General features: G+C 36.5%; 3 protein-coding genes across 3 annotated transcripts; 2 read left to right on the top strand and 1 right to left on the bottom strand.

Annotated features, from left to right (window-relative positions):
• The first annotated feature begins 4,558 nt into the window (after positions 1 to 4,558).
• Positions 4,559 to 7,316, top strand: LOC103442368 (uncharacterized). Its single transcript, XM_008381151.4, has 2 exons — positions 4,559 to 4,992; positions 6,522 to 7,316. Exons 1-2 carry the CDS (start codon positions 4,862 to 4,864, stop codon positions 6,985 to 6,987), a joined length of 597 nt encoding a protein of 198 aa, XP_008379373.1. The 5' UTR covers positions 4,559 to 4,861; the 3' UTR covers positions 6,988 to 7,316.
• A 1,688-nt stretch (positions 7,317 to 9,004) lies between these two features.
• LOC103442369 (dolichol-phosphate mannose synthase subunit 2-like) lies at positions 9,005 to 10,429 on the top strand. Its single transcript, XM_008381152.4, has 3 exons — positions 9,005 to 9,144; positions 9,740 to 9,856; positions 9,948 to 10,429. The coding sequence occupies exons 2-3, from the start codon at positions 9,767 to 9,769 to the stop codon at positions 10,098 to 10,100; spliced, it is 243 nt and encodes an 80-aa protein (XP_008379374.1). The 5' UTR covers positions 9,005 to 9,144; positions 9,740 to 9,766; the 3' UTR covers positions 10,101 to 10,429.
• A 3,239-nt stretch (positions 10,430 to 13,668) lies between these two features.
• On the bottom strand, positions 13,669 to 14,243 carry LOC103442370 (probable calcium-binding protein CML18). Its single transcript, XM_008381153.3, has one exon. The coding sequence runs from the start codon at positions 14,134 to 14,136 to the stop codon at positions 13,669 to 13,671; it is 468 nt and encodes a 155-aa protein (XP_008379375.1). The 5' UTR covers positions 14,137 to 14,243.
• Positions 14,244 to 15,302: the final 1,059 nt, after the last annotated feature.

Raw genomic sequence — 15,302 nt, 5'->3', positions numbered from 1 at the left:
AATTTGTTCCTTCATCTCAACCCTGGTGAGTTAAGTAGACTAGCCTACTGAAGAATGGCTAAATCAACAACTATTAGGCCTCAAGGCCCAAATCCTTCGCCAAGCTTTCCAGTAGACTACTTGGCCCACAAGCAAATGTCACTCCACATTTTAGAGGACTGGTCAATTACCTAGTCGCAGCTAAGGTTAAATGTTTTCCTACCCAACAATAGTAGATCTACAGAGGGACTTGGGAGATCCGAGGGCCCCTCGACGACCCTAAATTGCTACTAGAAATTTTCAGGGACCCCTCATACTCGAACACGAGGTCTGTGCAGTGCAGGTTGCAGGTTGCAGCGACATCTTCTTCTCGGAAAAGACAACCGTGTGCGAAGAAGAAAGAAAATCCCCTTTTAACAATTGCCCCAAAACGATAGTGTTTTGTCCAATGTTTTATTTATTTTTAAATCCCAGCCCCAACCCCACATCTTTTCCCATTATCCTACCCTCTTCTGCTTCCCCCAATGCCCAGCTTTAACATATTCACCCAAATTCCAATCCCTAACTCCCTAGATTTCAAAACCATAGTGTTTTGTCCAATGTTTTATTTATTTTTTAAATCCTAACCCCAACCCCATATATTTTCCCATTGTCCTACCCTCTTCTGCTTCCCCTAATGCCCAGCTTTAACATATTCACCCAAATTCCAATCCCCAACTCCCTAGATTTCAAAACCCTAAAATTCTAATTTTATTACTCCAATAGTATATCTCCACTTGTTCCAAATCTCTAGGCTACCACTATTTGGTTCACAATTTAAGTAAGTTTTTTGGTTTTCTAATCTAATCTCAATGAAATTATATTAGATATTGGAGATTTTTAGTCTATTATTGATATGATTGTTGATATGTTTTATGTTTATACTCATTTGATCATTAGAATTTAGATGGAATTGTTTATTGGTTAATTGGTACATGTTTTGTGTTTTTTGTTAAATGTGTAGTTTATAAATAAGAAATATGGAAAGATTTTTCAAGCCAAAGCCAATAGGACCATCTATTTGTTCCGGTAGTTCGAGCTCAAGACAAAATGAGTGTGACATTGATTTTAATAATCTTGAGAGAGACCTAGGAAAAAGAATTCGAATGAAGGACTATCCTCTTAATATTCAAGATGAGGTCCGAAGAGCATATTTGCAAATGGGACCTTGTAGGCCTTCAAAGCATGAGTTCCCATACACTTTGCATGCAAAGAAAAAGCGGCGATTTGTTGTTTTGTGGTTTGAAGAATATGATTGGTTGGAGTATAGTATATCTAAAGATGTGGCATTTTGTCTTCATTGGTATATCTTTAAAATCAACCTTTCACAATTAGAAAGTGATGTTTTCACTGGAGTAGGCTTTAAGAAATGAATGAATGCAAAAGAATGCTTTGACAAACATGTTGCTCCTATTGGTAGTGTCCACAGTAAAGCTAGAGAAGCAGCTAGTTATCTAATGAACCAAAAGACACATCTTGAAGCAGTTGTGATCAAACAATAAGAAGTGTATGAAATATCGTCGTTGCTTGAATGCATCACTAGATTGCATTAAGTTCTAGTTGCGACAAGGTCTTCCTTTTCGTGGCCACGATGAAAGTGACACTTCAAATAATAGGGGGAATTATTTAGAGCTCTTGCAATTCCTTACGGATCATGATGAGAAAATAAAGGAAGTTGTGTTAGAAAATGCTTCGGGAAATCTCAAGCTAATAGCTCTTTCAATTCAAAAATATATTGTCAATTCATGTGCTTTCGAAACCATTAAGGCTATTATGAAGGAAGTGAAAGAGAGTAAATTATTTTCTATATGGTAGATGAATCACATGACGTCTCAACAAAGGAGCAAATGACGGTGATTTTGCGTTATGTGGACAACAAAGGTCAAGTAATTGAAAGGTTCGTGAGAGTCCAACATGTTACTGAAACAACTTCAAGTAAACTAAAGGAGTCCATTGAAGAATTCTTGAAACTACATGATTTGAGCTACTCCAACCTACGAGGTCAAGGTTATAATGGCGAGAGTAATATGAAAGGTGATTTCAATGGCCTTAAAAAAAATTTGGATGAAGAAAGTTGTGCATTCTATGTTCATTGTTTTGCTCATCAACTACAATTAGTTCTTGTTTTCGTAGCAAAGAAAAACTTCGATGTTGCCATTTTTTCACTTTGACTAATAGTTTGGTGAATGTTGTTGGATGCTCATGTAAGCATCGTGATGCACTTAAAGAGAAACAACAGAAAATCTCATGAAAGCTATTGAAAATGAGTGTCTTGAAACGGAGTAAGGATTAAATCAAGAAACTAGTCTCAAATGTGCTACGGATGCACGATGAAATTCACATTATGGTACTTTGATTAGTTTGATTACAATGTTCTCATATGTGGTGGATGTGTTTGACATGATTGTTGAAGACTCCTACAATGATAGTGTTGGTGAAGCAAAAAGGTTATTAAAAGATATACAATCTTTTGAGTTTGTGTTTCTCCTCTTTTTGATGAAATCCATATTGGGAGTTACTGATGATTTGTCCCAAGCATTGCAAAAGAAAGATCAAGAGATTGTGAATGCAATGGCTTTAGTCAAGACATGTAAAGAACAACTACGTTGCATGAGGAATGATGAAAATTTTGATCTTTTGGTTGATAAAGTATCATCTTTTTGTGTCGAACATGAAATTGAGGTACCTAATATGGATGATTCATATGTCATTCAATGGAAGTTATTATGTAAGGCTCCAAGAAAAATCAATCATCATCATTACAAAGTGGAACTCTTTTTTTAGGTCATTGATTTCCAACTTACAGAATTAGATGATCGCTTCACTGAAGGTAACACTAAATTGCTTATTTGCTCGGCATGTTTGAGTCTGAATGATTCATTTGTAGCTTTTGATAAAGAAAAGCTTGTTTGCCTTGCTCAGTTGTATCCTAAAGATTTCACGGATCCAGATAGATCGGCACTTGAAGATCAACTTGACATTTATACTCATTTTATGCGTTCTAATAATGATTTTCTCAATTGTGAGGGGTTGATGATCTTGCTACGAAAATGGTGGAGAAAGGGTTGCATCAAATATTTGTGTCATATCTCAGTCCGTATAGTAAAATATTGTCCACTTTGGGCCATACCCTCACGAAATTGTTCTTGGGCTTCCACCCAAAACGCGTCTCTTTATAGGGAGGTAGACATGTACATATAAGACACATCACCTCCCCTTCCCCGGGCGATGTGAGATCTTACAATCCACCCCTTTAAGGGCCCAACGTGCTCGTCAGCACACTTTCGGCCGAGGAGTGGCTCTGATACCAAATTGTCATATTGCAGTCCGCATAGTAAGATATTGTCCGCTTTGGGCCACTCATTCACGGATTTGTTCTTGGGCTTTCACCCAAAACGTGTCTCATTATATGGAGGTGGGCATGTACATATAAGGCACATCACCTCCCCTCCCTCAGGCGATGTGGGATCTTACAATCTGCAATGTTGTTTTGCGTATGATTTTTGAATGAAATGTATGATATTTAACTTTTCAATGTTATGTTTATCTATAATTTTTTTGACCTTTTTAATGAGACCCACCGAGTTTAAAATCGTAGATCCGCCATTGCTACCTGACTCCATGTTTTGAGACTAGCTCTTACTTGTCCGAGTCTAGGATCAAGTTCATGACCTCTAAATGTTTTATGCAAGAAATCTACCAATGGAATACCCCTCTACCAGTAGGGATATTGTTCTTCTTGCTGACATGCCTAGTCCTAATTTAGCAGACGACTGAAGGACTTCTCCCTTTTAAATATCCAAGTCATTAAAAGAAATTTGCAATTCAGAACTCTTTAAGGTACTTTGGAAAACATCACACTAGTGTTAGTTAATTGATCTTCGTGTTATCTTCTTTGAAAGTTTTCAGATGGTATCCGTTTTGACAATAATTTGCTTCCACAATATGGATTCATCAACTCACTAGGTTAGTGATCTTGAAAGGCATTTAGTTTGTTTAGCAAATGGTTTTTAAAGCTTTCATTGCCATATGGAGAATAGAAATTGAGAACCAGACTGACCTGAACCGGTTAGGTTTTTTTTTAACAAACTAAGGGGTGGGGAGTGGGCTGAAATTCATAATAAGTTAGCAATAATGTGGTTCAAATTCGCCTTTGGTGAGAATCGAACCTAAAACCTCTTACTTACAAATAAAGAGGAATATCACTAAACCGTAATACTAAGTGACATGTGTTTGACTAGGTTGGTCAGCCAAATTGTTTTCATTTGGTTTTTCGGTTTCCCCATCCCTACATGCAATTTTACTCAATTTTTACAAAAACAGGGCTGTGCTTAACAAATAAAAACTTGGAATGTTGAGTGTGGGCTTGAAGTTTCAATCACTCTTTTGGGCCTCTAATGTATAAAAAGAGCCCATCAGCCCAACCAAACCGATTTGATGAAACCAACGGTTGAGATCAAACCAACAGGATCCTCTCCGGATCATTTGGTGAAAATTTTAAAGATTTGTGTATCGTGTTTGTTCATTGTACATCATGCTTTTATCACGTACTGTTTATGTTTATTTTAAAATAATTTTTAAGTTTAAGATATAACAAACACAATTCATAGATTTCGATCCTTACAAAAGAGGATCTGATGAGGATCCGGACTCGAGATCGAAAGGCAGTGAGCATCCCCACGTACACGATGACGCTTTATTTCGGTGACGCGAAGCAGAGGGAAAACTAGGGGGATCGAAATTTGTGGCGGCCCCGCGAGAAAGCTCGCCTAAAATCAAAACCAAAAGATCAGCGAAAGGAAACTCAGAAGCAGCGACAAAGAATCGATAAAAAATTCAAAAAATGGTGCTATGGGAGATCACATTAGCCACCGCCTATTTCTTAGGGCTCCGTCGCACTTACAGACTCGCCCTCAAGATTCAGCGCCGCCTCATCGGCCCTAACCACCCTAAGATCCGTGAATTTGCTCACAGGTATTTCTATTTCCTTTTTTTTTTAATTAGTTTTTACTTTTGAAATATTGTGATTTCTATCAATCATTAAAATTGATAAAGACTTGTAATACATGTGATTTTTGTATTATTTTCTTTAAAAATTGATTAGAAAAAGTTGTATGTGATTTCGCTAGTTACAGCTTTCAATCTTCTTTGCGTCGCCACTTCTGTAATTAGCAACAGGTTTAGCTTCGTAGAACTGGTGCTTATATCCTGAATCAATTCTGAGCAGCTCTGCATGCTTCCCTGATTTTGCTAATTACTTGAGAAGCATGTCCTGTCCAATTGTTCCCGAAACATATGAAATTCTGGCTTGTGCATCGATGGTGTAAGACACTCCTTAATTATAATCAAATAAAAATTAATTAATTAAACAACATCATAGTTAATTCTTCGGACCAATGTCCTTGAGGCCTCTGCTCCTTTCCCATGGCATACATGACAATCACCACAAGATCCTTTCCATCATTAAACCCGTCCTTGATCTGGGTAAGTAGACTGTCATCAGTGAGAAGCCTCAGATCATCCTTGGTGTTTACATTGTCAGTCAAAAGACTCAATGGTGGCGGCGGAGGAAGCTTGGTTGTTGAGTGTGGAGCCATGGGTAATGGGTTAATGGAGAATCAACTGAATATATATATATATTTTTTTTGGCTTAAATCCTAACGGACTTCACCAAAAGCGTTTAAATCCATATTTTTTTTTTACCACGGGGGTTACCTTCCAACTACCACATTACCACGAGGACCATTTATTCAATTAGGCCATCTTATTATGTCATGAAATTAGCTGTGAATGGGCAGTGATTTATTTCTCTATTGTTTCAGACCTCAGTGATGGATTCATTGCTGTTGGGCAAGTCAGTAAAGCATTGCTTATTTTACAACGAACTGTTTTATGAACCGAATAATAGGATATGGGGGCGTTCTGCCATCCATTTTTTGTTGCATCGAACTCTTCAAGGTTGCTAACATCTTTGAAGCCTGCATAGTATTTATTTGATACTATCAATTTTCATATAATGCAGCTTTCCCACCTTTGATCAGTGTTTTTTTTATCCATTAGGCAAAAAGATTTGATAAGCGTTTGGTTATCCTGGATGGTTAATTTGAGTAGTTGGCACAAACACACTACTCACCAGTAGATATTTAGTGTTAGAGACTTGATCAGTGCGGTGTTTAGTTAGCAGTAGGATTTGTGGTTATTGATCAGTGATGTTTTTTTGTTGCTACTGTTGAGTTTCTTTTCTTACTTGCTGTGATATTGCAAGGGTGGTGCTATCCACTCATTTTTACCTCTCACACACCCCTCTCAATTTCCGACAGTCAGATCGGGTGAATTGAAGAAGATCAATGGACAAAAATTAACAAGGGTTCGTGGGAGGTAAAAAAGAGGTGTGTGAATAGCACTACCCTGTTGCAATAGTTGTTTGCTAAATAATGACTGCTTGTCATTTTTGCTATTAGTTTATAACTGCTGCAGCCACTGTGTTTTTCTTTCTTTCAAAGGAGAACACGTGCTGTGTTTGATGTAGCTGTCAAGGTTCACAAGAACATACAGGAACGAGACATAGAAGTTGGTAGAAATCTTGGTAACCAGATCCTGCGTTGGCTCGATCGGATGAAACCTGAAGCTGAGATTCGGGGTCCCTTGGACAAACCTCCCGCTGGTTCTAACTCTAGCACGAGTATTACAAAGCAGGTGGACTCCTCCCAGCTCAAAACTCCTGGAAGCACCCAGATAACCAGAAATCAGGAATCTGACAGACATATGTTTTCAACAATGACAAATATGTGGTCTAAACCGTTGCCTCCAATTACAATGATGATGAGATCACGGAAACCTTCGGGGAATATGACCCACTACCGCCACTTATGCATGAACGCACCTCAAGCATTAAGATCGAACAACAGTACGGGGGGGTTTGGAGGAGTTATACGAAAGGACATAATGCAGTGGATGCTGCAAAAATGATGGAAACGATGTACTTCCCCTTTGTGTTTTCGTAGACGCCAAACAATCTTGAGATGGGATTAAGGAGCGAAAGGTTTTGAGGATGTGATACGGTTCCTCTGAAGTTGATCGGACTGTTGTCTCTTCAAAATCTGCTTTCAGATAATTTTTTGGTCTTTCTTTTTTCTGAAACAAACTACAAGATACTCTTTGTTTTGGTTGTTGTTCCTTGTTCTCTTTGTTTGTTTTTCGGGATAGGTGGTATCATCGAGTGACACGATGAGATGATTTTGTAATTAAATAAAGGAGAAGTTAATCAATGAATGTTGCTCTGCAATAAGTTCTGACCATAGTCAGCTCAGCTAGTTCTCATTTTCTTGTTATATTTGTTGATTAATTGGCCCGACGGACGACATTATTTTCTTGTTAGAGTTTATTTTCTAAGCTTTAGGATTGAAGCTCGGAAAGCCTAACCCTGAACTTTAAAAGGGTACGTTTGGTGCACAAGACATGACTCAATTCGAACTTTTTTTGTATCCGATTGGGATGGACAAGATAGAATAATTCATATCTAATGTGCATCTTTAACCGATGTCTCCAAATGTCACGTGTAGTTTTAACGGTAACTTTTGACATCACAAAGTGCTCCTACCAAAGAATTAATTTTGACTAGGATTTGAAGGTAAGAAGAAAGAATCACGGCGCCATTTTGTCAGCAACCAAGAGCACCTCTAATATAGATGTCAAAAGATAAACGTCATATGTTAATTTGATAGCTAACATGGCAATATCAAATTTTCTCTTCCTCCAACCCATGTGTTTTTTTGTTATAAATGATACTAGGACCCATTTTAAAAAAGAAATCAATTAAAATAAAATTTTAATATCTATAATTGGTGCATTAGTGAGACCTACACAATAAAATAATTAAAAATTATTTGACATCACATTTTCTCATATGTCAAATTTGACATATGGAAATTCATATGGCAATCCACGTAAGATTGACATATATGTTGGAGTTTATTCCTGCCTTCAACTTTAATTGTACATTCTGCGTAAGATTTGACATTTTATTTGGAGATGGTCTAAGGTGGTCGTCAACTCCTATCTATATTTATTATGTTAAGATTGATTTTAGTGATGTCCCACAATTTCTTGAATACGCGTGCCTTCAAAACTTTAATATTAAATGACTTATACATCTTGATATGAAATGGGAGAAGGATTCTTTCCTCTCTTTTTTTTCCTCCCCTCTAATTTGAACGGTCATGATTAAGCCACGTTAACATCTTATATTAATTTTTTTTTATAGAAAAAGAAAGGCAAAATAGAGAATGTAAGAGGAGGGGATGGAAGAGGATGGAAAGAGGAGGGGAGAGAATCCTAGTCCATTAAAGCACAAGCTGTTTTGCTTGTTCGAAATTTCACAGATATAACAAAGAAATGGTTGCATGAGTAGAAAAGAGCATGCAAAAATTACTTGTCAAATATCGTGTGATGTGCCACTTAGTACTACAGTTTAATGGTATTCTTTTTTATTTGTAAGTGAGAAATTTTAAGTTCGATTTTCGCTAAAGGCGAATTTGAACTACATTATTACAAGCTTAATGTGAAGTTAACTCTACTTTTCTCTCTTAGTGTAAATAATACTAGCATTTGCCTACACACTTTGTGTGTATGAACACATTTTTTTTAGAAAATGTGAAGGAGAGAGAGAGAGAGAGAGAGATCGGGGGGGGGGGAGTGGGAGGTTTTTGTTTTCAATTTTTATTTTTTAAATATATTTTTTAATATTGGAGGTATTTTAACATCATCTGTAGGTGATGCTTCAATAAAAAATAATAAAATTTGGACCTATGAAATTACATTATTGCCCATCATTTTTTTGTGTAATAGAAGACTAATTTGTCTTTTCACCATCTTTTGATTGACAAAGAGGATTTAATTAATTAGTAAAGATTATTTGGTCGGAAAAAAGAAAAAGAAAATATAGGGGTGATGTATGTAGCAAGTTTGAGGTGGGCCGTGGGCCTAGGAGATTTTGGGCCGAAAGGTGAAGTAAAGAAAATGAAAAATTGAGGGCTGTAGGATGGCAAATTGGCCATGGCATCTGTGTGAAGGGTTTCCCCGGTGTCTCGTGAGCTCAGTCGTATCCTCCCTCTCCCCAATTTACAGGTTTGCCTTTTCTTCTTCGTTTGTAACTCGTGTTTAATTTAGGGATTTAAGAATTAAGCTTTTTCGTTTATTGATGTCTAATTTAGGGATTTAGGAACTCAGGAATTCAATTCATCTCTAATTTCGCCAAATTAATGTTGGTTGATTATGCAATTGAGCGTTTGCCCTGGAATGATAGAACCTTGGTTGTTTTGTTAATTGCTTTTTTAATTTTTCCTCAGAATTTTATGCAATCCTGTCGCTTTCTTTCATGTTCCTCATATCATGGTATGAAAGATCTAAAGATTGTTAGAGTTGGAGTTATGAATCTCTTGTTTATCTGGAATATTAGTGTTTATGGAGATTGTGAATTACTACTGCTTATGGCGATACTGATACTGTAAAATCTACCCTCCATTGGGGTTCCAATACTCGTTTTCAAGTTGGTTTATCGGCGGATATAAATATCATGTTATTGTTTGTTGAAACTTGGAAGTGTTTTCTACTTTTAAGAAGATGCCAATTCTGGACGGATATGAATGCGATGCAATTGGTTATTAAGAGTGTTTTCTACTTGATAAGAAGATGGCGATTCTCGTTTTCTTTTTAATTGCAGGTAGCAGAAGCCACAAACATCATCACAATGGAATTGGCGGACAAGGCCGTTGGATTTCTGTTATCCTACATCAGTTTGTCGATATTCACCTATTACACATTTTGGGTCATTATCCTGGTCAGTTGTACTTCTTCTCTCAAATCGAATGCTTTATTGCTTCCTACACTTGATTAACCTGTCTGATGCCGTCTGTTGTTGATATACTCAGCCGTTTGTAAACAACGATCACTTCATCCACCGGTATTTCCTCCCACAAGAGTATGCCATACTATTACCTGTATTTGCTGGCATGGTGCTTCTCTGCTTTTTGTGCATTTTCATTGGATATGTCATGTTAAAATCCAAGAAGAAGAAAGCATGATTTATTTCTTTGGAGGCGAATCCAAGTGTTAAATCCTTATAGTCATCGTCTTACATTAAGGTATTGTTTGGTGTCTTGGATCGGAGTGGAATCGATAACCCACAATGTTTCACGTATGTTGAAGGGGGTAGTGATTTCGGAATGTTTCATAGATCGTTGCGATGATAGCTTGTGAAAGCTGAGTTACATAATACTGTTTTCTAAGGATGTCATATTTCATATGTTGCAATTTGAGCATCTCAGAGACGCCCTCGTGTATTTGTTTACATTAATCAGAAAAAGGAAAAAGAACAATCGATTTACAATCGCTCTGAAGCGGCGAAATATCATCTCCTTTTGTTATGGGAATTCTTATATTTTTTGTTTATTTGATTGTAAAGAAATAACTATGAAATAAAATTTACTCAAAAAAATTGAGGTTTCTTTATTTTTTAAATTAATAAAACTAATGAAAAAAACTTGAAAACATTGAATTTTAATCAAAGGCAATCTAATTGAGTTGTTATCACGAAATAATCCTTTAAATTTACCCACACCTTCAAGATGGTTCCTGAAATTGAAAATCGATCAATATAGTCCATGAAATATAGGGGTGGGTTCTGTACGATTACCGTACCAAAACTCTCGTACCAATTACCGTACCAAACTTTCGGTTTGGCAAAATATAATACCATTACTGTACCAAACTTTCGGTACACTGAAGTTCGGCATTGTCAAATAGTTCGGTTGACATGGTATGACAATGGTAATTGCCACTTTGATTTGGGACAATCTGTTTTTGTTTTTTAACCCAATTCAAGGGCAAAACTTTGTTTTTTGGTACCTTTATCTCATACATTGTAGCCTAAATTAATCTATTATTCATCATTCACAATTCACACACACAATAATTCAAATGATGGATTAAGATTCATGATGGAAATTAAGCTTACAATCCAAATAGAAGTTACGAACTAAAACAAATAGAAGTTAACAATCCAAATAGAAGTTAAAGTTTCAAACCAAATGAAATTGTAACTAAACTTCAAAAAGTGAAATTCATTGATCAATTCTTCAATCTAGAGAGGCCAAAGCTTTTGGAGGAGGCATTGAATTTGTAGATGATTGAGCTTGTGTCAAGCCTACATTACAAACAAAGAAAACATATTTATAGCAAAAAGAATTAAAGTTGAAAACCATTTAATAACAAATTTACTAAAAAAAAATTAAAGCATATCTTACTTGATTTCACTTCTTCCATTCCTTGTAAAATTGAAGCATATCTTATGTTGGTTCCTTGTGGAAGTTTATTTCATTCGCCCTAAGCCAATCACTAGTATATACTAGAGCCTCTACCATTTTAGGACAATCGATTTACAATCGTTCTGTAGCGTCGAAATATCATCTCCTTTTGTTATGGGAATTCTTATATTTTTAGTTGAGTTGTTTGTAAAGAAATAACTATGAAATGAAATTTACTAAAAAAGATTGAAGATTTTTTTATTAAGAAAACAAATGAAAGTGACTTGAAAACATTAAATTTTAACCAAAGACAATCTAATAAAAGGTCGTACCCAGTGCACAAGGCCCCCGCTTTACGCAGGGTCTGGGAGAGGTGAATGTCGGCTAGCCTTACCCCCATTTATGGAGAGGCTGCTCCCAAGTCTCGAACCCGAGACCTACCGCTCATGGGCGAAGGCACTTGCCATCACACCAAGTGCGACCTCTAACCAAAGACAATCTAATAATTTTATTTAATTATTAGGACAAAAAAATGGAATAAAAATTGAGTTTTTATCACAAAATAGTCCTTTAAATTTACCCACACTTTCAAGATGGTTTCTGAAATTGAAAATTGATCAATATAGTCCATGAAATAGGGTGTCATAAATCAATGTGGCCCTTCGTCTTAAATTTGTCAAAAATTCTGTTATATGCTAATTAGGTATATAAATGGGTTCCACAAGATTTAAGGGTTTTTTACCACAAATGGTTTCTGAAAATGATGCACACCATCAAGATGCTCATGAAATTGAAAATCAATCAATGTTGTCCTTGAAAATAGGTGTTGTAAATTAATGTGGACCTTCCGCACAATTCTGTAAAAAAAATTGTTATGTGCTGATGTGAGCTTAATAATTTAATAATAGTTATAAAAAAGTTGTCAAAATACTTTTTGCATAGTGACATTATCTTAAGGCAGAGATCGCCGTTTTCCGCCTCACTAGGATCACATGGAGAGCGCCCAACAAGCTCTCTAAGATGGAGGTTGTGAGGCTATCGATTGTCCAAATGTTGACGGTGAGGTCACATAAGTCGTCGCCAATCCAAGCTGTCAACAAACGTGGCCTCAATCTTGGTCCTATTCGGTGAAGGGTGTATAAAATGGTTGTCTTGATTTTTTTTCTTTTTTTTTCCAAAGAAGAGATAGTGAAGGCTACACGAGCTCACGCGCATGCGAAAGATTTTTTTTAATCACGGGCTCGACACGCTCCTTAAGATGTTTGCATGTGTTTAAAAAATAGAGAATATAATCTTTACTAAATAACTAAGTGTATTATGATTCAATAAACCAATTGCAACTTTACATAATAGGCCATAGCTCTTATAAATTGAAGGAGTTGTACATCACATCATTATTGAATGTATTAGTGTGCTAAAAATAGAAAAGAATTTGAATAGTTAGACGAACTTAAAGAATTGTACATGAGCTATTGAATTAGTGACAGAGTCTTATTCTAATAAGAATTAATTGTCGCCACTCAGTACTACGGTTTGATGGTATTTCTTTTCACTTGGAAGTGAGAGGTCTTAGGTTCGAATCTCGTGGATAGTGAATTGAATACCAAATTAAGCTACCCATTGTGTGACTTTGCTAAACTCCCCCTCCTCTTAGTGTAAAAATATTGATGTACTAAAAAAAAAAAAAGAATTAATTGTCTCTACTTTCTTCTTTGAAGCACTAAACAAAGTCAAATAATACAATAGTTCTAGCAAACTCTTTCCTGATCGAAAGCAATGGCTTGCACCTATTTTTCAAACAATCAAGCCTTCATAATTGCTTCTTCTCAATGAACATAAAAATGGATAAACAAAATCAATGTTGCAAAGAATCGATTAGTAAAAAGCAACTATATACAATGATGATTTGCCGGAGCTAGGGAAGGTAGTTGTGTTCGTCTAGTTTGAGAATTTCTCGGGCGTTGAGAGGGAGAGGTGAGGGAAACAGAGGAGACAATGGCGGAAGTAGAGGAGGAAGGAGAAGTCATGATGGCTGACAAAGAGGACCGAAAAGACTCCGCGAGAAGGAAAGAAGGGATGATACAATGTAGAATTATGAACACTTGAGAGTTTACAATCCTAGGTTATATACAATGATGATTATCTGTATCAAGTCTAGTGCTTAATTATGCTATTATCTATAATTAGGCTAATGATAATTACAAGTGCAGAAAACCATGGTGGAGAAATCAAGGTGATGAATCTGGACTGGTTTCTCTAACACTTACCATGTTGGATGGATGAAGTTGCGAAAATGAATCGACTAGTGGAGGTGGAGGGATCAAGGATAATGGTCATTTCTAACAATCTATGACCAAGAACTATCAAAAGCAACTGAAGTAATGGCATGAGAAAACTCATGGAAATTGATTCTTCCATCCTCATCCGTATCAGCCTCCTTGATAATCCCTGTCAACTCCTCTGTCGTAAGAGCGTGATCCAGTTTCACCATGGAGTGTGCCAGCTCAGTTACTGTGATGAATCCATTGCCGTGCCTATTAAACATCTGAAACAATTGTCTCAGCTGATCGTCTGTGTAAGGAGACTTGGCCGATAAAAGCTCCGGTGCTACCAGCCCTATGAATTCCAAAAACTTCACGAGGCCATTGTTGTTTGTGTCTGCCTTCTGGATCAAGGCATCGACCAACGAGCAAAGAAGCGACCCCAGTTCCAGCTGTGTTAGGCTTCCATAGTTGTTTCGATCAAACGGCCGGAATATTTCACGCAGGTCTGCGATTTTTTCGTAGTCTAGCTTCACTGGCTGCTTGTTGCTCATGACCAACTACTCAAGTTCGAGTCCCCCTCCACCCGTAGTTTAGATGAATTTAGTGTACAATATCACTTGTATAAGAAACAATGCGAATCCAAATGAGATAAAACGAAATTGCAGCTCTCTCGATTTGAATCTAAATCGAAGAAGGCGATGATGATGTGCTATTGAATTCACACTGTTGGGATTGTGGTTGTGATGATTTGTGTGAAGATTGGATCCAACATCTCCTTGAATGTCGGACTTTTTCTCTTCCTTTTTCGGTGGAATCAATTGCTGATCTTGACTCAGAGTCTTGACCCAAATATCGGATCAGTTCCAATATATGATCACCCACAATCAATTAGTAAAACAAGAAACACAAGGCACAGATCAAAATATACAAATAAATATATGAAGACAGAAAGGAAACCAATTGTTTTCTTCTTTTTTGAGTTTTATAAAATGCTGTGAAAAGGCGGGAATTACGCACCCGCGCACGTCAATCTTTGCTATCAAGGACTTTTCAAACAAGTTGGGTTGGTGTGCTTTGGGATTGGGATTTGGTTAAACTTATGTATATCATTGTGTTATTAAACCGAAATGACACAATAGTGATAAATATGTTTTATGTAAATTGTCATACTTTGGGCTTCTCCTTCAAAATATACTGCAATCATTAATAAAAAATGATTTCCGCACTCATTTTTTCTCACTTCAATTCATGTTTGTTTATATTCGTAATTCAACTTTGACTGTTGAATTTAAAGGCACCATAAATGAAGAGAGGGACGATCACTTCCGTTTACTTATGGTGGGAGGTTGATTCAGATAATTGGATTTGGTTGGTTACAGGTTGAGTCTTGGTTGGTGGGATTTATTAAGTGTAAGAATGTAATTGAACAACTGTCATAATCCTGGATGTACATGTGTTACAATCTTGTATCTTTTGGTAGTTAGAAGATTACTTAGTCATTAAGTTTTCTAGTTACTATATATAGTTAGAGAGATAACAATTGTAATCTATCTTTCACAAAGTAATGAAAATAGTTTATACACTTTCTATCTCTAAACTTTTCTCTCAGTTTCCTCTTTGCTTAATCTTCCATTGGTTTGTTAAGATGGTATCCGGAGCTTAGGTTTCAGAGGATCCTGAGCTTGGAGGAGAGAACAGGAAGAATTTTGGAGTCTCG

This window comes from Malus domestica, chromosome 16 (assembly GCF_042453785.1).
Source record: "Malus domestica chromosome 16, GDT2T_hap1".
Taxonomy (NCBI): domain Eukaryota; kingdom Viridiplantae; phylum Streptophyta; class Magnoliopsida; order Rosales; family Rosaceae; genus Malus; species Malus domestica.
This window is presented reverse-complemented; position numbering and strand designations above follow the sequence as displayed.